The 24,112-nt window shown below is 35.4% G+C and overlaps 1 protein-coding gene across 16 annotated transcripts in view; it reads right to left on the bottom strand.

Annotated features, from left to right (window-relative positions):
• Nucleotides 1–24,112, bottom strand: part of LCOR (ligand dependent nuclear receptor corepressor) — a 133,971-nt gene that overhangs the window by 57,352 nt on the left and 52,507 nt on the right. For 14 of the 16 annotated variants that reach the window (XM_044935039.2, XM_044935040.2, XM_044935047.2 and 11 more), the window contains 2 exons: nt 14,466–14,531; nt 14,053–14,132 (listed from right to left, as the gene is read on the bottom strand). The exons of the other annotated variants lie outside the window; for them this stretch is intronic. In XM_044935039.2, the coding sequence (XP_044790974.1) occupies nt 14,053–14,132; nt 14,466–14,531 (146 nt within the window). The remainder of the gene's footprint in view (nt 1–14,052; nt 14,133–14,465; nt 14,532–24,112) is intronic. 16 annotated transcript variants of the gene reach the window in all.

Here is a 24,112-nt window from a genome sequence, read left to right as displayed (position 1 = left end):
TGTCAGCACGCTGTGGTCGTATGACTCATCACCAAAAGCAGGAAAACGATACACTGACCGGGCTGCGATCTTCTTCAACAGAAAAGCCCTCAAATTCTGTATTAAAGCTTCTGGTTATCTAAAAATATGTAATCCATATCATTTATTTTTATTTTATTACATTTGGGGGAATGACAAAGAAATAAACATCTAAAAGATGTTTCCAAATAGGTTTACTCTATAACATTTCTCTACAACTAAAAAATACTATCTTTCTGTACTACTAGAAACACTAAATAAAATTCTTCATGCTAAACTGACACTACAAAACACTGCTAAGGGAAATAAGACATGATGTGCATAAAAATGAGATAAACCATAATCATAAATCGAAAGGTTTAATACTGCTAATTCTCTCCACACTGATCCACAGATTTGGCACAACCCTAATAAAATCTTAATAGGTCTTTTTTAAGAATTGATAAGTTAAAAACATATAGGATCTAGAGCAAGTTTGAAAATGAAAATAAATGGGATTCATACTACTTGATTTCAAGCTATAAAGATAGAGCAATGAAGACACTGTAGTATTGATGTAAGGATAGACACATACAGTTTAATGGCACAGGACAAAGTTCAGAAACACGTCTACAGGGTACACAATCAACTGACCTAAAGATGCCAAGATAATTCCATAGGCAGAGGGGGAGGAAGTCTTTTTAACAAATGATGCTGGAACTGGATTACCTTACAGAATACAATAAACCTCAATACTTACCTCATACAACATATACAAAAATTAACCAGATATGAATAATATATCAAAATGTAAGAGTTAACATCACTAAACTTTCAGAAGAAAATATGAAATTTCCTTGTGCTTGACACTGGATTAGGCAAACATTTCTTGAAAAGGACATAAAATCCTGAGTTTTAAGAGAAAAAACTGATGAGAGGTTTTACACAGGATATATAAAGAACTATTACAGCTTACCAAGTATTTTTAAAAAGCAAGAAATTTATACTGTGTTTCACAGAGATATGTACAAAGAAAGACGCTCAAAGCACTAGTCACCAGAGAAATGAAAATGAAAATCACAATGAGGTACCACTACAGACCTACCAGAATAGGTAAAGTTTAAAAGACCAATTATATAAAAATGTTGGCAAAATGTGCAACGGTGGAATTCCCATACACTGCTGATAGAAACACAGTCACTTTGGTGAAATACATGACAGTATAAGGTTAAATGTACGATTACAATATTACCCAGCAATGCCAATTCTAGGTATAGAATCCCTGAGAAATGAAAATACATGCCCAAAGACTTACATGTGAATAAGCCTAATAGTCAACATCTGAAAACAATTCAAATTCTACTTAAAAAGAAAAAATGGATAAATAGTAGCATATTCACGCCCAGAGACTTACTTAGCAATAAAAAGAAATGAAACGTCATATACAAAATCAGGAATAAATATTTAAAAGTTATGCTAAGTGAAAGAAGTAAAAAATAAAAGACTGTATACCTATAATTCCTAAAACATAAAATTCTAGAAAAGATAAAATTATAAAGATTGCTGGGGTCTGTGGGTCCAATAAAGTGATTGATTACAAAAGGGCAGGAGGAAACATTTTAAGGTGAAGAAACTGTCTCGTACCTTGACTGTGATGGTAGTTACCAATTGTATACACATATCGAAATCCATTATCTGTACTCTAAAATGAATTTTTATTTCATTATGTATAAATATTACCTCAATAAAAATCATTCAAAATAGATTCAGGTATTAAAAATGCTAGATACTGAATGTATCACTGAATTGTGACTTCTGAACTACCACATGAAATCAAACAAATGACCTTTACTTACATTTTCAGAGTCATAGAAAAATGTGACACATTTCCAAAAACTCACGCACGCATCTTTCTCTTCAAGGAAGCATACTTGGAGGTTAAAAAAAACAGTATCTTTTACTTGCCATCCACTTCTTTGCATAGCATTCTGACTGGGTATGTCAACAGCCACGAAATGGTGGCATTTTGATACTTTTTTCTATATCCTTAGATATAAATGAAGATAAGGCTGATTATTGCACAACATTTGGTCTTTGCCAATAAAGCTATATTACTTGGACTAAAAAGTAGGTATATGCATTAACAATTCCTCACCAAAGAAACCAGATTCCCCCTACAAAAACAGAAACCTGTTTTGGAACACAGAAAAGACCAAATATCCTGTAATAGAAAGTAGATAAAAAAGATCAAAAAATGACGGGGACATGTCAAAAAGACATGGGAGGTTAGCTTGAAGAGGCCCTGACTAACCAGATCTAGGACACTACATGATAACCTACTGAATAGAGAGAGAATCTTGACTCCACACTGGCAGAGGGAAGAGAAAACTCTTCCTCAGTGCTGTCGTTCAGTCGCCAAGCAGTGTCCAACTCTTTGCAACCCTTGAACTGCAGCACACCAGGCTTCCCTGTCCAGCACGGTCTCCTGGAGTTTACTCAAATTCGTCCATTGAGTTGGTGATGCCATCCAACCATTTTATCCTCTGTTGCCACCTTTTCCTTCTGTCCTCAATCTTTCCCAGTGTCAGTGTTTTTACCAGTGAGTTAGCTCTTTGCATCAAGTGGTCAAAGTATTGGAGCTTCTGCTTCAGCATCAATCCTTCCAATGAATATTCAAGGTTGATTTCCTTTAGGATTGACTGGTTTGATCTTGCAGTCCAAGGGACTCTCAAGAGTCTTCTCCAGCACCACAGTTTGAAAGCATCAATTTTTTGGTGCTCACACTGGTACAGTACTAGAAAAACCATAGCTTTGACTATACAGACTTTTGTTGGCAAAGTGACATTTCTGCTTTTTTAATACGCGGTCTAGGTTTGTCATAGCTTCTCCTCTAAAGAGTAAGCATCTTAATTTCGTGGCTGCAGTCACCGTCTGCAGTGATTTTGGAGCCCAATAAAATAAAATTTGTTACTGTTTCCACTTTTTCCATCTATTTGCCATGAGGTGATGGGACTGGATGCCATGATCTTAGTTTTTTGAATGTTGAGTTTTAAGCCAGCTTTTAAAGCCAATTAAACAATTTATTAATAGAAGAAATAATGGAGTCAGAAAGATCACTATTTTCAAATCACTGGAAAAATAACTTAATCCAGCAAAAAACTACCATCAATACTAAAACTGAAATGATGAAAGTTTGGTGAGGAAAAACCATTGCAGTCACTCAAAGTATCTATGTACAAATTACTTATTAATTATAAGGGGGAAAACAGTTAACATTTCAGTGGAGAAACCCAATGGGCATAAACCTTGTCAAAGTTAAAATCACTTACTAAACTGACACTGTGTGTATTTCATGATGTGATGGACTGATAAGGATATCACTGGATATTCCTGATACAACATCATGACCTGAATTTAATAATGAAGGAACTATCGAAAACCTAAATTAAGACATTCTACAAAATGAATGACCTACACTCTTCAAAAACGTAAATGTCATTAAAAATACAGAAATAAAAGGCTGAGGAACAATTCTAGATCAAAGGAGACTAAAGAGTAATGAATCTCAAATTCAATGAATAATCTTAAATTGGATTTTGGGTTAAAGGAGTGGGTAAAAAACTATTAAGTCACTGGGACAACTGGGAAAAATTAAATGAGATTCATAGATTAGACAATATATCTAAGCTAACTTTCCTGACTTTTGGTAACTGTACTGTGTAGTTAAGTAAGTGGCTATCCTTAGTCTTAGGAAACAGAAAAATAAACATGAAAATACTTAGGAGGAAAGGGGTATGAGGGATATGATGTCTACAACTTACTTTCATATGGTTCAGGAAGATGCGGGTGTGTGTGATATGCAATATTTGTGAAACAGAAAGATGAACAATGAATTAACAAGGCAAATATGGCAAAGTAAGTGGCAATCTAGGTAAAGGGCACACGAAAATTTTCGTGCCATTCTTTTAACTTTTTTATAAATGTGCAATTATTGAAAGTTAAAAGTTTAAAAAAGTCGGGTGGACAAATGTTGAACTCTACTTTCCTTCCACAAGCCAAGTCTTCCTTGTTTCTCTACTCTCTTCTCTATAATCCTAGCTCTCTTGCCATTAAATTATATTTGCTTGTGTTGTTGCTCTGATACACAGAGGAAGAAAAACACAGAGAGCAGTAAACAGGATACGGAAATTAATAAATTTCAGCATTCTCTTAATTCCAACAACCTGATGGAAGATACTCAAAATGTAATAAAATGTTTTGTCAAGGGCCAGAGAGTAAATACTTAAGGCTTTGCAAGTCACATACAGTCTCTGTAACACCTCATTCTTCCCCCTCCAAAACTACTTCTTTAAGCTTGTAGGCATTACAAAAACAGACTGTGGGCTGGATTTTCTGATCCCTGACAGAATATTAAAGTTCTCTAAGAACTATATCAAAGTAGCTCTACTGATCCCTGAAACAGCAAGGACTGAATAAATGAAGCAACAAAATTGTATGAGCATGGTAGTTAGTTGTCAGGGCAATAAATAGTTAATAAAGTTAAACTTTAAACAAAAAATAAAGATTTAACATTTCTTCAAGTTTCTTTTCTAACTCTAAAGTTTGTCACCTTTGAGTTTGCCTGGGGGGAATAAGAATGGGGGAGATCACTTACATAGCTGCTTATTTTCAAGACATAACATCTTAGGAAAAGTAATGAAAGAAAAAATAACAAGTTTCACTTGGGAAAGGTTAAGAAGGCCTAGACTTAAGAAGTGTGATACAAAACTGATGGGTAACATTTTAGAGCTGTTCCTGTCAAAATTCAAGACCATTCCCACGCTGTAATGGGGTTCTCCAAATTTCAGTTCAGTTCAGTTCAGTCGCTCAGTCGTGTCCGACTCTTTGCGACCCCATGAATCGCAGCACGCCAGGCCTCCCTGTCCATCACCAACTCCGGAGTTCACTCAAACTCACATCCATCGAGTTGGTGATGCCATCCAGCCATCTCATCCTCTGTTGTCCCCTTTTCCTCCTGCCCCCAATCCCCCCAGGATCAGAGTCTTTTCTAATGAGTCAACTTTTCGCATGAGGTGGCCAAAGTATTGAAGTTTCAGCTTTAGCATCAGTCCTTCCAAAGAACACCCAAGACTGATCTCCTTCAGAATGGACTGGTTGGATCTCCTTGCAGTCCAAGGGACTCTCAAGAGTCTTTTCCAACACCACAGCTCAAAGGCATCAATACTTCAGCGCTCAGCTTTCTTCACAGTCCAACTCTCACATCCATACATGACCACAGGAAAAACCATAGCCTTGACTAGATGGACCTTTGTTGGCAAAGTAATGTCTCTGCTTTTCAATATGCTATCTAGGTTGGTCATAACTTTTCTTCCAACGAGTAAGCATCTTTTAATTTCATGGCTGCAGTCACCATCTGCAGTGATTCTGGAGCCCAAAAAAATAAAATTCTGACACTATTTCCACTGCTTCCCCATCTATTTGCCATGAAGTGATGGGGCCAGTTGCCATGATCTTCGTTTACTGAATGTTGAGTTTTAAGCCAACTTTTTCAGTCTCCTCTTTCACTTTCATCAAGAGGCTTTTTAGTTCCTCTTCACTTTCTCCAAATTTAAATAGTGTTAAAAAAAAAAAATTTTAAATAGTGTTAAAAAAAATCCATACCACACAGTAAATCTATGAATTAAAAGCATATGTATGCATGCAGGTTTTGTAATAATTATTTTTAAGAGACCTATGCAAGTAGAACATGGAGCTACAGCTACAGCCATGTCCACTACCAATGGCTTACTGACATTTCAAGCAATAAGCTAATAAGAGCTGACAAGATGCAACCCATTGATTTAAATGCCACTCTCCTATGCTTATTATTTTAAATGCCATCAAGTCTTAGGGAAAATGACTCCACCATTTTACATGCCTGTATTTTTTAAGGTCAGTTATCTAAAAAGAAAGCTTATTTTGTGTAAATTACTGCCTTTTACATTAACTAAATATGAATTGTTGGGCTTAATACAATGTTTACTGTATGTCAATGTTATCTTCGGGCTTCTCTGGCGGCTCAGCTGCTAAAGAATCCACCAACAATGTGGGAGACCTGGGTTGGGAAGATCCCCTGGAGAAGGGAATGGCTACCCACTCCAGTATTCTGGCCAGGAGAATTTCATGGACTGTATAGTCCATGGAGCCGCAAAGAGTTGGACACAACTGAGTGACTTTCACTTTCAACATTATTTTCAATTTTGTTAAGCAGACCAATAGGTTAAAGAACAGGAAAATGACGAAGTTTGAAGCCTGCCTACATATCAAGAGTTAAATACAGTATTAAAAATGTCCAATAAACGTACCACAAATGATTCTTATCAGTATATCTGTTATTACTGTACATGGAAATTAAGCCTAAAGTGCAAGTAGAAGCAAATGACTATTCAGTTCAGTTCAGTCGCTCAGTCATGTCCGACTCTCTGCGACCCCATGAATCGCAGCACGCCAGGCCTCCCTGTCCATCACCAACTCCCAGAGTTCACTCAAACTCATGTCCATCAAGTCGGTGATGCCATGCAGCAATCTCATCCTCTGTCATCTCCTTCTCCTCCTGCCCCCAATCCCTCCCAGCATCAGAGTCTTTTCCAACGAGTCAACTCTTCACATGAGGTGGCCAAAGGACTGGAGTTTCAGCTTTAGCATCATTCCTTCCAAAGAAATCCCAGGACTGATCTCCTTTAGCATGGACTGATTGGATCTCCTTGCAGTCCAAGGGACTCTCAAGAGTCTTCTCCAAAACCACAGTTCAAAAGCATCAATTCTTCGGCGCTCAGCCTTCTTCACAGTCCAACTCTCACATCCATACATGACTACTGGAAAAACCATAGCCTTGACTAGACAGACCTTTGTTGGCAAAGTAATGTCTCTGCTTTTGAATATGCCATCTAGGTTGGTCATAACTTTCCTTCCAAGGAGTAAGCGTCTTTTACTACTATTTTATTTAATTCACCAGTATCTATAATCAGAACTTGCTGTTAGTTTTTCTTCCGTTAGACATGTATAGTTTTTAAAACTTTTCTTTTGCTAACTACTACCTTTTAAACATCACATGAGAATGAAGCAGGGAACTTTACTCTCAATGACAGAGCTTTGGTTCTGGGCAAGCAGGTTGTCAGTATTCCCTGGTGTCTCAGTGGTAAAGAATCTGCCTGCAATGCAGGAGACCAGGGTTTGATCCCTGGGTTGGGACGATCCCCTGGAGGAGGAAATGGCAACCCACTCCAGTATTCTTGCCTGGAAAATCCCATGGACAGAGAAGCCTGGCCGGGTACAACCCATAGGGTCACACAGAGTCAGACATGACTGAAGCGACTAAGCAACAGCAACAAAGCAGGTTGGAGGATTTAAATCTCCTTTAATTTCATTAGCCACCAATATTCCATATGCAAGGAATACCTCTCTGGTATACTCTGGTTTACCAAGAATCAGACTTTTATCAAATCTGCCAAATAACTAGTGTATCTGCTTAATTCTAACCACATAATATTGGACAGAACTGATCTCCAGTTAATGATTTCTCTGAATCTGTATGTTTGTCTTAGGGGAAAAAAGCCCACAGACTGGGAGTATACATTAAAAAACACACACACACACATGCATACACACAAATCACGCTCCTGCCGGCCAGAAAAAAAACTCTTTGATACTGAATCTTGGATGAGCACTTATTCACCGTGTCAAGTGGTTTTCCTTAATCTTTTAAAATAATATATATAAAAGCCTCTGGAAATACAATAAGGTTAGGTCTTGCAATTTACATTTGTACACTTAACTTCATAAGTAATTAATCATGTACTAATGTCTGGTATTCATTCAACTTATCCTGTATTTATTTAAGTCTCCTAAGTAAATAACTCTTAAACTTCTCAGATTTGTTTCTTCTTTCTCAGTCCTAACAGACAAGCACTATATTTATACATTTTTCTTCCACAGTTCCATTTACATAATAGGTACTGTGAATACTTATTGAGTTGTGGTTCTCTAGGACAAGATGACAGACGTTTTTATCAGCAGTGTTGAATATGCCCAAACTGATACATTCAGCATAAATACATGCTGTAGAATACAATGAGAAAATAATAACTTAGATTTAGCATCTGCTCTTACTATAAATTTCAATGTGCTAAAACTGAAATAAAAATTAAAATGTAAGAAGGATATCTCTAAAACTTCTAATTAGTGCATACTCACAAAAGAGGAAATGACGAAATGTTCAAAGTAAACACAACATGACAGGCTAATAATAGGCATGAAAAGTATCTAGTTACAGGATTCCTGAGAACAGATGGGCACTGAAAGAGAGAGAATCTTGAAAGTGAAAAGTCAAAGTGAAGTCGCTCAGTCTAGTCCGCCTCTTTGTGACCCCATGGACTGTAGACCGCCAGGTTCCTCCATCCATAGGATTTTCCAGGCAAGAATACTGGAGTGGGTGCCATTTCCTTCTCCAGGGGATCTTCTTGACTTACTCCAATCTTATTGCTGGTTACTTACAAAAATAAATTCTCTGCCTCTCCTGTGTCTGTCTATCCAGACCTATATATTCTTCAAAAATGTACCACAAGTCCTAACTTCTTAGAACATTCTCCTAACATGATTGTCAAATACTGAACTCACTAATAATAGCCTTATAATAAACTTAAGGAGCATAAACAATTCATATTTGTATACGAAATCCCATCTCACATTATCCTTAGTTATTAAAACATATGTAACTCTTTACAATAGCTATCTCCATCTCAGCCAAGTACAAGAATATCCATTATCATACACTGATTCATCGCTTAAAATTAGTCCATTTTTAAGGATATGAAATACTGAAAGTAATTTTTAATTCTTTCCCTCTCTCCAGTACTCCTTCACTACTATTGGATCAGCTCTTCATGCTATCAACACAATCCTACAATTAATAACAGCATCACAAGATAGCTTCTGATATAGAAATACAGGTGTATGTGTACATATATTCAAGTATTAACACACATATTTTCTAGCTCAGACAACTAAGGAGGTCTAGAAGCAATGATGTTCTAGTACAATGAGTATACCTAGTGTTTTGCTACCTTACACAATTTTCCAAATTAAAAAAAAACAAGGAAGAATGGATCAGTTCAGTTGCTCAGTCGTGTCCGACTCTTTGCGACCCCATGGACCGCATCACGCCAGGCCTCCCTGTCCATTACCAACTCCTGGAGTCTACCCAAACTCATGTCCATCAAGTCGGTGATCCCATCCAACCATCTCATCCTCTGTCGTCCCCTTCTCCTCCTGCCCCTAATCTTTCCCAGCATCAGGATACATGTATATTTATGGCTGAGTCTCTTCACTGGTCACCTGAAACTGTCAAAACACTGTTAATTGGCTATACCCCAAAGCAAAATGTTTTTGGTGTTTAAAAGAAAAAAAAAAAGAAATGAGGATTCCTTGGCAAAATCCAAGGTTCTGATAGAGAAAGCAAAGATAAGTGCGGAACAGTTTTTGGGGCAAAAAGGTAAAGATTGATAGAAACATGCTAAAAAAAAAAAAAAAAATATGAAAAGCCAACCAGAATGGGCTTTCAATGGACAAATGTAAAACAACTACAAAATAAATAATGATTGCAATAAATTATAATCCAAAGAACAAAATAAGAATTCATAAGTCAATACTGACAGGTAAACAACAAAAACATAAATAGAGAAGGGAAACATCTTCCTTACAGTAAGATTTCAACAAATAGAGTTTGAAGAAATAACAGAACTAGGAAAGCATCATTTGGTAAACACCATGCTAGTATTTTTTTTCAGAGAAGATTAATCAATTGATGCTAAAATTATGATGAGAAAAAAATATTTACAAAATCTCAAAGTATGTCTCCACAAGATACCTATCAAGCACAAAAGGGAAAAAAGCAGAAACCCTACAGTAGAGGAAACTTGGCAGACACAATCTTAACCAAGTGATCAAATTAAACATCACCAAGTGTTTCCTGATATGGTGCACTAAGGATGACACCACGTCAGTTCTGTGTAATTCTTGCATAACCTGAATTCAATTATAAGGAACCATCAGACAGACTGAGGAGCCATGAGACAAATCAATCTGCTAGCATTCTTCAAAAGTGTCAACGTCATGAAAGGCAAAGAAAAACAGAACTATTAGACTAAAGGAGACAAGACAGACATGACAACCATATAACAAAGTGTGGTCCTAGATTGACTCCGGGACCAGAAACATGACTTTATTGGGGTAACTGGTGAATTCTGAAAGGTATGCAGATTACAGTACTTTATCAGTGTTTATCTCCTGATTTTTATCATTGTATTGTGGTTACATAAGACATTATAATTTGGGAAACCAAGGTATAGAGGAATTTATTATTTTTGCAAGTGTTTTATATATCTAAAATTATTTCAAAAAGAAGCTAAGAAAAAGTATAAAAGCCTCATAAGTGTATAGTACACAGAAAGCTTTTTGTGTATATACTTGGTGTATGTAAGCAGTCAAAACAGTTAGCTATAATATTATAATTCTCCAACTTCATTATGTACACTGACTTCTTCTTATTCATTTAGTACATATTTTAGAGTATATACTACATGCCCAACAAACAGGAAAGGAAGGAAAGAAGGGAGAAGCCAAGTAAGGCAGGCAGGTAGACAGTCAGTCATTAACAGACTCCTAGAACAACTGAGACTGGCTATTTCAAATATACTCATGCCCCTTTACACTCTTATTCTCTTCCTCTTCCAAACTGAGTAATTTCAAATACTACTTAATTCTTACTCTACCATTTTCCATATTCATGTTTCTAGCTTTGTAATCAAAATACATGTACTCTAAAAACATGGATCCAATCCCAGCTATGCAACTTTGCCCATAACTCAGACTCTGATCCTTGCCATTTCTTTATCTGTAAAACTGGGATGACTTTAACCAACTTTCTAACTAACTTTATAGGGATGTTGCTGTGAGAATTAAATGGGAGCAAATAAATGTAACTGGCACATAGTAGGTGCTCAAAAAAATGTTACTTGCCTTTCCCATATAAAATATATTTTCTAACTGCTGAAGTGTAGATGAACAATCATTTTACTAATTTCTAGGTAAGTTCCTGCTATACTTTCCAAAAAGGCAACTTCATATTTTTCACTAGATATTTTTAAAGTGTTAGTTGCTCAGTCGTGTCCGACCCTTTGCAACCTCATGGACAGTACCCCACCATGCTCCTCTGTCCATGGAATTCTCCAGGCAAGAACACTACAGTGGGTTGCCTTTCCCTTCTCCAGGGGATTTCCCTGACGGACCCAGGGATCAAACCCAGATCTCCTGCACTGCAGGCAGATAGATTCTTTGACCAACTGAGTCACCAAGAAAGGGCAGGTATTTTTGAAAGTAAATGTAAATAATGTATTTATTTTATCCATTCTAATAGTATCCAATGAAAATCAAATTAACTAAAAACAATTAGGAATAACCTGCATCTCATTCTTAAATATCAGACTAGTATTTCTAACAGCTTTTTCAAATATTACCTGACATCTCACCATGCCAACCTCAAATCAAAATTCCAATATTGTGCTCTATGCTGCCACTTCTTGGCTGTTAACCACTCTCTCCCGTACTTCTTTCATTTTTGGAATCTTTCGGGCTTCCCTCATAGCTCAGTCGGTAAAGAATCTGCCTTCAATGCAGGAGACCTGGGTTCGATTCCTGAGTCGGGAAGATTCTCCTGGAGAAGGAAATGGCAATCCATTCCAGTATTCTTGCATGGAAAATTCCATGGACAGAGGAGCCTGGCAGGCTACAGCCCATGGAGTCACAAGAGTTGGACACGACTTAGCAACTAAACCACCACCACCAAAGTCAGCCAAGTCTCAACCCAACGTAGGTATAATTAACTTCCAGATCTACTCCTTCTCAGATAAGATGCACAAATGTCTGGAAGAGTTTCAACACAATCACTTTCAATCTAACACAACTAAAGCTATGTATCTGACAAGTTGTTTTCTAGGCTCTCTCTGTGTTCAAATACACAGACACTACGGCTGTCTCTGATAAAAACAAATGCCAAAGACAGGTAGTGAAATGTCTAATGGAGAAGACTACCTTTCCCAAATCTAGCTGGCCTTTCAAACAAATATTCTTTCTAACTAGAATACTAAAAATTATAGAACTACAAACAGCAAGAATAGCTGCTACATGGTTAAATGCTACATGGTTCCATGCCTTGCTATTTCTGTATTTTCTTCTAAAAATATTCATGAAATATTTTATCCTCATATAGCAATGGGAAACTCAATCATATTACAAGAATATACTGTACTCTATTATTGACCACAGAAGAGCTTTCCTCCCAATCCTCTTCTGAAAAAAAAGGTAATCAACCATTGGCTCCTTCTGTACTGCCAAAATGCCTATTAAATAACTTGCTCAATAATTGGTCACAACATATATGAATGTACACACAAAGACACACAGTTTAAAATGATGAACTTAAACTTCATTGGTAGCTGCTTAATTTTCTGGTCTTTTCCAAACTACAATAAATTTCAAAACACTTTACTCATTAATTCAATAAAAACAGACCATCCTGGATAGTCACAGCAATAATTTTTTCATGTACTTAAGCAAGAAAAAGATGCCATAAAAGAAGAACATTAAAATGCTCTTAAATTAGCTTTGATTTAAAGCAACCTGCCAACAATAGTAAATAATGGTAGAATGGCTATATGCAAGGGTACAAAATAGCATAAGTCATGGTCCGTGGTCTTCACAAGTTGACAATGTAGTCAGGAACACAAGACTCAAACACAGAAAAGGATTAATAACAGAAAGCAGAATATTAATTGACAAATAATTGGTGTAATATTTACTACAACAGTGTGAAGTGTTGAAACAGCAGTAAGAGCAGAGGTATACCATTTATAAGAAAGGAGAGTTAAGGTAAGACACAGAGCAAGCAGAATTTCAAGCTTTAAAGAACAAGTGCAATGGCCTAGTCCAAATGGTAAAAGTATGTTGTTTACTATAAATGATCAGACGCAAAATCAGACAATTTTGCGTAGAAGACTAGTAGTATTGGTAAGAGAAGTGGACCGAACTGGGAGGGTACTGAGACTCTGAGCATTAGGCTAATGAATCCCAAAGACAACTGTAAAGTCACCAGAGACTGAGTGTGGGTTAACATTTCCATACTACTTGAAGAGTGAGGGTTACGGGAAGGCAGGGAGGAGAAGGGTTTAACCATGTACCAGTGTTTAACACACTGACAAAAACTGAGAGAGAGGAATCATTATTTCAGTAGCCCAGAAAAATGCTAATGGTCTGAACTACGGTGATGACTGTGAAAAGAGAAAAAGAATGATATTCAATACAAAGAAGAACTGATATAACCTGGTCAATGATTTGAAGTCAGAAGTGTACAAGGAAAAGGAAGGAATTAAAAATGCTTTAAACATTTCCATGGAATAGAAATACCATGAAAAGAAACATAAGACTGTAAAATTATAAATAATTTCCAACAACTTTAATGTCTAAAACCAGAATTCTTTTTATGTTTAACACAAAGCAATAAAACAAGAGAAACCCTAAGGTACAGCCAGTTTCTACACCTGAATATAAACAGCATCCATGCTCAAGTATTATGAAGAAACATAAGACGGCATAAACCATAGTCCATCGTAAGTCTACATGAATTAATAACTACTTGATCTAGGTGCTTGTTACTGTATAAATGACTCCCATTACATGAATTACATTTCATATTTAAAATAACACAACAGTTTGAGACCTAGTTAATTATTCTGTCTAGTGAACTACATAAATAGGGCATTGCATGTTGGGATATAGATTTCTCAACAGACTAAACAACAGACTAGAAACCGTCTAAATCGCTAAACCGAGTTACTATCAAATCCTTTATAAATGAACATGGAATCTGTACTCCTACAAATTCTCCAACAAAGTAACCAAGTTTTGGGAAAATAAAATCTACAAAATACCACTCTAGACAAGTTTCACAAGTTTCTTGGTTACCTTTACTTTATCTCTTCTCAAGCAACAGAATAGACAATTTTCATCAAAAGTCCAATCAGAAATGCTTTCAGGTTCACAGTCTGCAAAAATAGTAGGAATAACAAATTAATAGTCACAAAAGAGGATTTTTCAGGAAACAAATGAGAACTAATTTCAAAAATATTATCTGGTTTAACTACACCAAAAATACAGGCTCCTTATCTGCAATAATTGTTCACTAGTTAATATACTTTATTCATAAATATATTTGCATTATCACAGATAACTACATGCAAAAAGATGCTTACATGGGTATAGCGTCATCCCACATAAAACTGTGAATAAAAAGGAGAAGGAGACTGGGGCTTAAGTCACCAAGATAACATTTATGTCACCAGGAAGAATTTGAAATACCAAAGAAAGATTTTGAGTACCTTTAAATAAACTGAGATCTTTTAATAATGCAGGTCCAAACAGCCCTTCAAGAATACTTTCAAACCCTGAAAGGATGAAAAAAATTCATTATTACAATAATATTCCCTACAGTAATTTTAACCTAGTTGCATGAAAAAATGATGGTGCTTTCTTTCCATTCTCAGGACCTCCAGATTGTTATTGAAAGGATGCTGAGCAGAGTGTCAATGACGAATCTAAAAGGAGTATTTGCATTTTCGTCAGTGATTAACACTCAATACAAATTCACAACCCATTCATGGACAATACAAAACAACAGTAGAAATAACCAATGAAGGAATGTCAATTCATGAGGTCTCTTACCATCTTACAAAATTCCAAATACCTCTTTACATCAACTTTCAAACTTCATTTTAAGAGGCACCTTTCCAAATGAAGAGTCAAACTGCTTCAAAATTTTCAGTGTTCTGGGTTAATCTAAACAGCGTACTTCTGAATTTGAACTGAGTTAATAGATTCTTCAATCTAACAGTTTTTTAAGAAGGAAAAGCCTCACTGAAAACAACATTTGTATCACAAAAAGAAAAAGACTTTTGTCATTAGTTCACACTGCCACAGTAACTACTGGGTCCCTTTATGAACCACTGATTATACACAAAAAGAGAGACAAAGAGAATTCAAAGATACCTATACATAGATGTTTAGAAAATGAAAACAAAAATAAACTTTTCTAATATATTACCTCAAATACCACTGATTAACTCAATGAAAAACAAGTTAAAAAATATCTTTGTCACCTTGCTGTCTTCTATGGGTATTAAGAGTAAGGAGGAAAATGCAAAAGAGAAGCCAACTGTACCTTCATACAACACAACAAATAATGGGTTAGTACAGCAGTTCCCAAACTCTATGTATCATGACTTCATTTGGAGCTCAAGTAAGTAAAACAAGAGGTCTATAAATCCATGTCCTTTAAGCATGAACCTTAAGAAAGAAATAAATGGTCTTGTGCATTCAATGTACACATTTCAAATGTACAGAAATAATACTGTAATTAAGAAAATATGTAAGTTTGACTGAATTCCTCGTAGTTTGGGCCACTATGCATTCTGTCACATAATCTGATTATCACCTAAGGGTTTACAATTTTTTTTTTAATTATTAAAAAGTACCCCCATGTTCAAAAGTGAGGGAACCACTAATTTAAAATCCTACAGCCTGGTGGGCACATGAGGCCCACAAACAGGGACGTTTCCTAACCACAAATACAATCACCAGAAAGAGTTTGGAAAGTAAGGGGGTAAGAAAGATGGTCCCAAGAAACAGTATCTTACCTCCTTATAAGAGCAACACTGGACTGTAAAGGATTCCTCTGTCCTTAAGAGTAAGTCATCATATTCAGTAGGGTAAACCCTAGAGTTTGTACCATCTACACTGTAGTTACTTGACTTTCCTATACTATTTTCATGATTTCTAGATTCTAGGTTTTTCATTTATTATTATTATTATTTTTTTTTTAATTTTATTTGATTTTTAAACTTTACATAACTGTATTAGATTTGCAAATATCAAAATGAATCCACCACAGGTATACATGTGTTCCCCATCCTGAACCCTCCTCCCTCCTCCCTCCCCATCATTTATTATTAACAATCAATTTTTTTCAACTCTCTTTTGTTCTTCCCATCAAAATTATTCCAAGGACATTAGCAAAACCAAACTACCCATTCAAACAAATGGGAAATATCTACCCTGTTTATTATTTGCCCACTGTAATTAAAACACTGTTCACTAAATTACTATGTCCTCTTTTCTCTACACTAAGGAGGATAAAGTGTAGGGCTAAGGTTTTTGAGGGTGGGAAGGTGGTGGTGAGGGAATGAGAAGGAAATGCTAAGTACTGCCTATCCTGGGTCTGCAAACTAAATATTTTCAACACTAGCTTACAAAGAAAAAAAAAAAAATCCTGTAGCCTGCCTCTAGAGCCCTCTTACTCCCAAAATGGATTTCTAACTTCACAAATATTAATGAAAGTGTTTCAATATCTGGCAAGTACCAAGTACACACTGCAAATAACTAAAGGGGATTATGGGTGGCTCTTATTCTGAAGAGCAAATCTAATATGCTTTCACCTGGATTTATATGAAATAATAACAAATTCCAAATGTGTATGCTTAGCATAAATTCTTCAAAGGGAAAATGTGAATATAGCAAAAATAATACTAAGAAAGAAAAAAATCAAATAAAAGCCTTGGTAGGTAAAATTTTAAAAATTACAAAAGATAACAGAATTAGAAAGAATAGTAACAACATCAATAACACAAAAACACTAACAAAAATTGAATCACATTATCAAAGAACAGGAAAAGGGAAAGACCAAAAATAATCAAACAAGAAAAAAAATCTGGTCATAAAAGCAAAGATTTAACCACAATTAATTTTGATCAAAACAGCAACTGTAAACAAGTCACTACTCTTGCTCATGTCTGCAACAATACATTAAACCACACAGATACTGATCAGACACCGTTCAGTCATATTTTGCCTACTCTGCTTAACTGAATTTAATGCCACTCAGTTTTATTAATATTAAATATTGAATTTAGCAGTTGCATAGCAACAAGGAATGTCCCATGCGCTATGCTTGACATTAACAAAAGGCAAATAAGAAAAGAATAAATGTATTCAAAATTTATACCATGATCTCATAGAAAAGCCATGAAGATCAACAACAAAATGCCAAGGAAAATTAAATACATAATGAAAAAGACAGCTATGTCATTATGTTCAATCACCAGGGCTTAAAACTCACCTGTATGTAACATATTACATGTAAAGAAATATTAATAATTTTATTGAGCACGACTACTGGCCAAAGAATCCCTATCCAACATTGCAACTGGAATGAAAGCTCGTCTCCAATCTCTTCTCACTGCAACCTGAAGACAATCACTGTGTCTTCAGATCGTCTTCCTAAAATACTACTTTAACAATGTGACCAACTGTTCAGCAAAACCACACTTTGTTTTTAAAAACAAATCCCAAATTCCTAAGTCTAGCAATCAAAATCATTTATAATTAATAATTCGACCCTAACCTACCACTGACAGCCTTATTTCTCAAAACTTCCCTGCTCACTATCCCAGCTCCAACCAGGCTGGTATTCTAACGTGTTCAATCATCTATCACTTCTATGTCCTCATATTTTCTGAAGCCTTTTCATTTCACTTCTGCCCAAATATATTATCTCCATCAAGGCATTCTTCAGCTTATTCAACAAATAGATATTTGCTTATCTAACATACATTAACCAAAAGCCTACCACCTATCAGGGACAGTGACAGGCACTGAATAGGTAGGCAATGAGGAACAGACATGGTACCCGCCCTCAAGGAGACTGGGTTTCCAGTTTTCTCATCCTCAGAATTCACATTATCACTCCCTCTCTTTTAAATAAATGTTAATTGCCCTATGTTTTCTCTCTTCTATTAATATCACATGCAAAGCACTGTCTATGAAAGTATTCTGTAACATAAGATTTGTCATAGGCTATCTAAACCTGGCTTCTGTTTTTCTTTCCATATGTTTAGGTCCTCAAGGAGATTTAATATGCCAAGAAGGCTAGGAAGGAGGCCTTCCTGTTTCCCAGAATGCTCCTCTTATACTAGGGCTCTCTGGTTTTTAGTTTGATTTTAATAACCTACCTCTCAAAAACAAAAGACAGAAGATTAAAATTTCTTACATATTACCCTCTTCAATCTAAACCATATCTCTACTCTATTTCTAACCAAAATGGGAAAAGCAGATTATGAAAAGTAATGAGAGGAATGTATCAAATACACAGACAACTGAAGTAAGCAACAGCCTGTAGTTCTGAAATAAGAAAAATATCATAGATGGAATGAAAAAATGGTTCACGTGTCTTGGGAACCTTTCCTGAGAGAACAGTACAGTGATTATCAGTCTGAGAGACAATTTTCACATCAAGGTCCCTTGGATATCTTACAAAGCTTGGTGCCTGGTATTATAAAAAAAAAAAAAAAAAAAAAAAAGCTCAATCTTCAATACGGTATCATTATTTTATAAAATATCAGTTCAAAGGTGCTTGTTGGTAACAATCATCAGCTAGTATCTTAATACACAAAAAAAGAGACTGATAGTATCTGGAGTTTTTTGCTTAAAACTCAGGGTTTTAACTTGGGAATACCACACTTACCTTCTTTAAAAGTATGCACCAAAATGAATAATTAAAAAGCACCAGATTACACAATCTTTTATACTCAATCCAAAGGAATAGAGGTAATTAAACCCTTTTTAATCAATGTTTCAGCTACTTTAAGGTATCTATCATACAACCAAAGCATTCTGGATGAACTTCTACAGGTAAAGAGCCAAAACCAGGCTGTCTTCTCATTACTCTAGGCAATCCGCCCCTGCTGGACAATTACATGCTTCTTCCTCTCTCCCTGAGCATCTGCTCCCAGCCCACATCTGCTGGCTCACTCACCATCCTGAGAACCACCCAGCACAAAAACTGATGAAAGAACCTGATAAGACACACACTGAAGACAAACAATAACCTAGTCAAGACTAACAGCCCAAACTGAAACAGAATTAATGAAGAAAAATACTAGAGGTTGAAAAAAACTACAAATAGTGTTTCTATTGAAGCCAGGGAAGAACAGCATTTAAAACAAAAAGCAAGCTGCTCCAGAAAAGGAGTGCAGAATATGTGTTTGGGGAAGAGAAAAGAAGAAAACCCAAACTGCCAAAATAACCAAATAAAGTATTAAACAGAAAAATATACAACCAATTAGCAATTTTAAAAAATTCAAGAAATGTCCTCATGCTGCTGCTGCTGCTAAGTCGCTTCAGTCGTGTCTGACTCTGTGCGACCCCATAGACAGAAGCCCACCAGGCTCCCCATAATGCATAGTAAATCTGAAGTCAAAGAAATCATGTTAAAAAGATCAGAGATGAGGAGGAGGCCAGGACATTCAGTATCTGTGAAAGAGGATTTCCAGAACAAGAAAGAGAAAATACTAAAAATTTTCAAAAATTAAATTTAAGAAATGGGGTGGGATGAAGAGGGAAGACGAGAACAAAAAGAAAACTTCCTGATGTTGAATACTGTTATGCATCTTCATAGTTAATGTGTTTTGAGAAGTCCTGGGCAGAATACTCAGGGGGAAAAAAGCATATTGATACATGTAACTCTCCGGGCAGAATATCTGAATTTCAAAAATAAAAGTAAAGCTCCAAAATAAGGGGAAATTTTTACTTAATTTACACAAAATAAGAGGAAAGAGATTCAGAATGACAGTCATTTCATTAGTAAAAGTAAATGCTAAAAGCCAATGGAGCTATGTTTACAAAATTCTGAAGGTTAAAAAAAAATGTTTAAAGCCAATCTATTATTCACAGATATGGATAAAATAAAAATACTAGATATGCTCTGATTTAAAAAGTAATACATCCATTTACTTGGGTACTAGTAACAGTTAAAGTGGTTGAGCTAAAATAAAAAATTCAGAACAAAGACCTCCTAAAAATGACAAACACTTTATATAAAAAATAACAGTGTATGGCTGAGTTCCTTTGCCGTTCACCTGAAACTTGCAACACTGTTTGTTAATCGGCTATATCCCAATACAAAATAAAAAGTTAAAAACAAATAATGGCAAGCAATGTACCAGCAAAACTAACAGTTAAGTATAAACACTTGTTACTAATATGAGGCGATTCAGTTTAATACAAGAGATAAAGAATTCTTTAAATAAACACAATATAATTTTTAAAATTAATGATTTAGGAATAACATCCCAAACTATTACAAAAAATCTTAGGTGAAGAAGAGTAAATAAAGTATGCTTAGATCAAATGTGCATGCAGGATGAGGGAATAATTTATAATAGTCATTACTCTTTGATGTTAATAAGAAAATGTAGGTTTAACATAAATTTGCTTTAGAATGTATGGATAAGGCTGAAGAATTTCCAATCACTGGAGGAAATAAAGAACAACAAAGAACAACTACAAAAGGAAGTAAAATTTAAAACTAAACAAAAAGTAAGCATGCTAAACAAGAAACAAAAAAACAATTTCAGGACAAATATCAAACATGTAAATGTTACAATAAATATTAATCAATTAAATTAACTAAGCAAAAGAGAAAAAAGTGACAGGGCATAGCATGAGCTTCCCTGTCTCTGGTAAAGAATCTGCCTTCCAATGCAGCAGACACAAGTTCGATCCCTGGGATGGGAAGATCTGAAGAAGCGATGGCAAGCCCCTCCAGTATTCTTGCCTGGGAAATCCCATAGACAGAGGAGCCTGGCGAACCATGGGGCTGCTGAAGAGTGGGACATGACTGAGTGAATAAACAACAGGGCCCGGTAGCATGCAGTTCATAACAGACTCAAAGTGACACAGGTATGTTAAACCAAAGAGGGAGGCTCAGCTGTGAGAAAAATGTAAGAAGATTAAGAAGAAAGCAATAGAGATGGCAGTGACAATCAGGAAAAGAATTATTCAAGGATAAAAGTATAAAACATAGATAACTAGTAAGAACCTACTGTACAACAGGGAACTCTACTCAATACTCAGCAATGGCCTACATGGAAAAATAATTTTTAAAAAAGAGTGAATATATGGATATGTATAACCGATCCACTTTGCTGTACACGTGAAACTAACACAACATAATGGTCCAATAAGAATTTAAAAAAGGAAAAAAGCATATAACAAAAAAGTGAAGAATTTTTCTATTACTAAAGGGCTAATCTATTTCATGAGTGAAACTGACCTATGATTTTCTTTCTTGTATGTCTGGTTTGACAAATATCGTTCTAGAAAGAACTGAGATATATTTCCTTTTTTCCTACTTTCTGGAGGAGGTGACAGAAAAGTGGGAAGCTTTCTTCCTTAAAAAAAGTAGGGAGGAACTCACATGTAAAGCATTCTGGGGTTATTCTCTTTGTTTTAACTATTAAGTTTATTTAATAGTTATAGAACTATTCAAGCTTTTTATTTCTTGAGTCAGTTTTTGGGAAGTTATATTTTTCTTTAATTAAAAAATTACTGGCATATGATTGATCGTATTTTCCCTTATCATTTTGAAAGCAGTGGCAAAATATACATAATATAAAATTTATAATTTTAATCATTTTTACATTTACTATCGCATAAAATTCTACAGTGTTGGCACCATCATCCATCTCCAGTGCTTCTTTCATTTTGCTGAAGAAGAAAACTGGAACTTTATACTATAGGGGAAGAGTAACTGTCTGCTTGCTTGTACTCCCAGTCTTGCAGCCACTATTCTACTTTGTCTGTACAAGCGCAACTACCGCAAGCACTTCTTCAGTGGAATAAGAGTACGTACTTGTCACTTAGTTACTAGCTCACTTCATTTAGTTACTGGCATAATATCCTCATGCTTCATCCGTCCTGCAGCATGTGACACGATTTTTGTCCCTTTTAAGGCTGAATCAGATCAGATCAGATCAGTCGCTCAGTCGTGTCCATTTCGTTAATACATAGATCATATTTCTCCATTCATACATCAACGAACACTGTAGTTACTTCTACCTTTTGGCTATTGTAAAATAATGTTGCTGTAAATCCCTTATCTCTTCTTTATCTGTCATCTTCATTTTCACAATATTCTTTCTTTCTTTCCTTGATTAATCTTAACAGGTTTGTTTTCTTAGTCCCCCCTCCCAACTCCCTTTTGACTTCTCTTGATCTTCTCTTTGTTCTCTGGTTCATCAATTTTTACTCTAAGTTTCATTATCTTTCTATTTTCTGTGGATTTATTCTGCTGTCGTTAAGTTTCTAACTTAGGGCAGTAGCTTAGTTCACTTATTTTCAAGTTGTTCCCTTTAAAAAAAAAAGTATAGGAGTGATTTAAGAGAATTAAACCTTAACTATTTTACATTAAGAAGTAATCCAGGATAAATAAAATGCAGTATATCCGTTTTTTTATTGTTGTTTAGTCGCTAAGTCATGTCCGACTCTTTTGCAACCCCATAGGCTGTAGCCCGTCCACCAGGTTCTGCTGTCCATGGGATTCTCCAGGCAAGAACATGGAGGATTGTTATGTCCTCCTCCAGGGGGTCTTCCCAACCCAGGGATCAAGCCCGCATCTCCTGTGTCTACTGCCCTGGCAGGCAGATTCTTTACCACTGAGCCACCTGGGAAGCCAATACATCAATATCATGGAATACTTTACAATAAGGATGAGTGAACTTCAAAACATTATGCTAAGTGAAAAAGGCCAAAAATAACAGATCACATACTATATGGTTCTATTTATATGAAATGTCCAAAAAAGACAAATTTGTAGAGATTAAAAGTAGTGATTTCCCTAGGGCTGGGAGTGAAAATGGGAATAACTGCGAAAAGACATGTTTTTTTCTGAGATGATAGACTTATTCTAATAAATTAGATTTTGGTGATGGCTACATAACTCTAAATATAGTAACAATCAGTGCCTTGCAAGGTGCATAAATTATATGTCAATGAAACTTTTAAAATAAGTATGCATATTTAGTAAATATTTACAATGTTTTAAGAAAATTTGGCCTGTTAGCCTGTGTTGAGAATTTTAATTTGAAATGTAGAATTGAATAGGTGATTTAGGTCTGATTGCAGGCTGAAATCTTACTAAGTTTACATACTTTGTTACAATACGTATACAATTTAAGAATAATAACACTTAAAGTATCTAAAGGTTTTATTAAATCACTAAAGGGAAAATATAAAATTTTAAGTTTATAGACAAAAATGTTTTAAGTTAACTAAAATATCTGGAGTAAGATCTGTATTTTAAGAGAATAGGTTTTAAATTTATAAATTTAAATAAACATTTAAATTAGAAATCAAAGTAACTATGTCATTATCTTTTCTACATACAAAGTCACCTTATATCTCACACTTATTATAGTAAGAACCAATCAAGTGTTTTATACAGAACTCAGCAGTGTGGGGATACAGAGCAAATGTTTAAAATACATGCCCTGCCATTAAGATTTACACACATTCCTGGTACCATGCATATACTGACCACTCCAATCTCTTATCTCTTGCTCCAGACTTTACTTCTAATTGCCTGCTTCATATCATCACCAAGATATCCCAAATACCTCCAAAAATCCAAATGAAAATCATCCTACACCTTTTCCCTCACCTCAACCAGTGATGACTCTTGTACTCCTTACCAAGAAAACAGCATCACTAATCCCTTCCCAAGTCATTCGGGTTACAAATCTCAGTTGGTTCATGATTCCATTCTTTCCCTAGATCAGTTGATCCTATTCACCTGAATCATAAAAGGTCCACTCAAATCCATTCTCTTTTCCACTCCTAAATTCAGGCCTTCACCATTTTGTACCTTAGTAATTACAGTACATGTCACTCATGTTGATAATAATAGATAATAACTGAGCCCTTAGCTGGTATCAAACAAGGTAAGCACTGTATCAGGTACTTCATTCCCATTATGATAATATCGTCAGGGGAACACTGTAAAACAGGTATTATTGCTATTACCCAATATATGTAAGAAAATAGAAAATCAAAGCAGCTATTTTTTTTTTTTTTTTTCATTTAACTACAAAGACACAGACCCTCGGTTTAAAACCAAGCCAGTGACTCTATAGAGTCC

The sequence above is a fragment of the Bubalus bubalis genome, chromosome 23 (genome assembly GCF_019923935.1).
Source record: "Bubalus bubalis isolate 160015118507 breed Murrah chromosome 23, NDDB_SH_1, whole genome shotgun sequence".
NCBI classification, from domain to species: domain Eukaryota; kingdom Metazoa; phylum Chordata; class Mammalia; order Artiodactyla; family Bovidae; genus Bubalus; species Bubalus bubalis.
The sequence above is the reverse complement of the archived record's forward strand: the minus strand, read 5'-3'. Positions and strand labels throughout refer to the sequence as shown.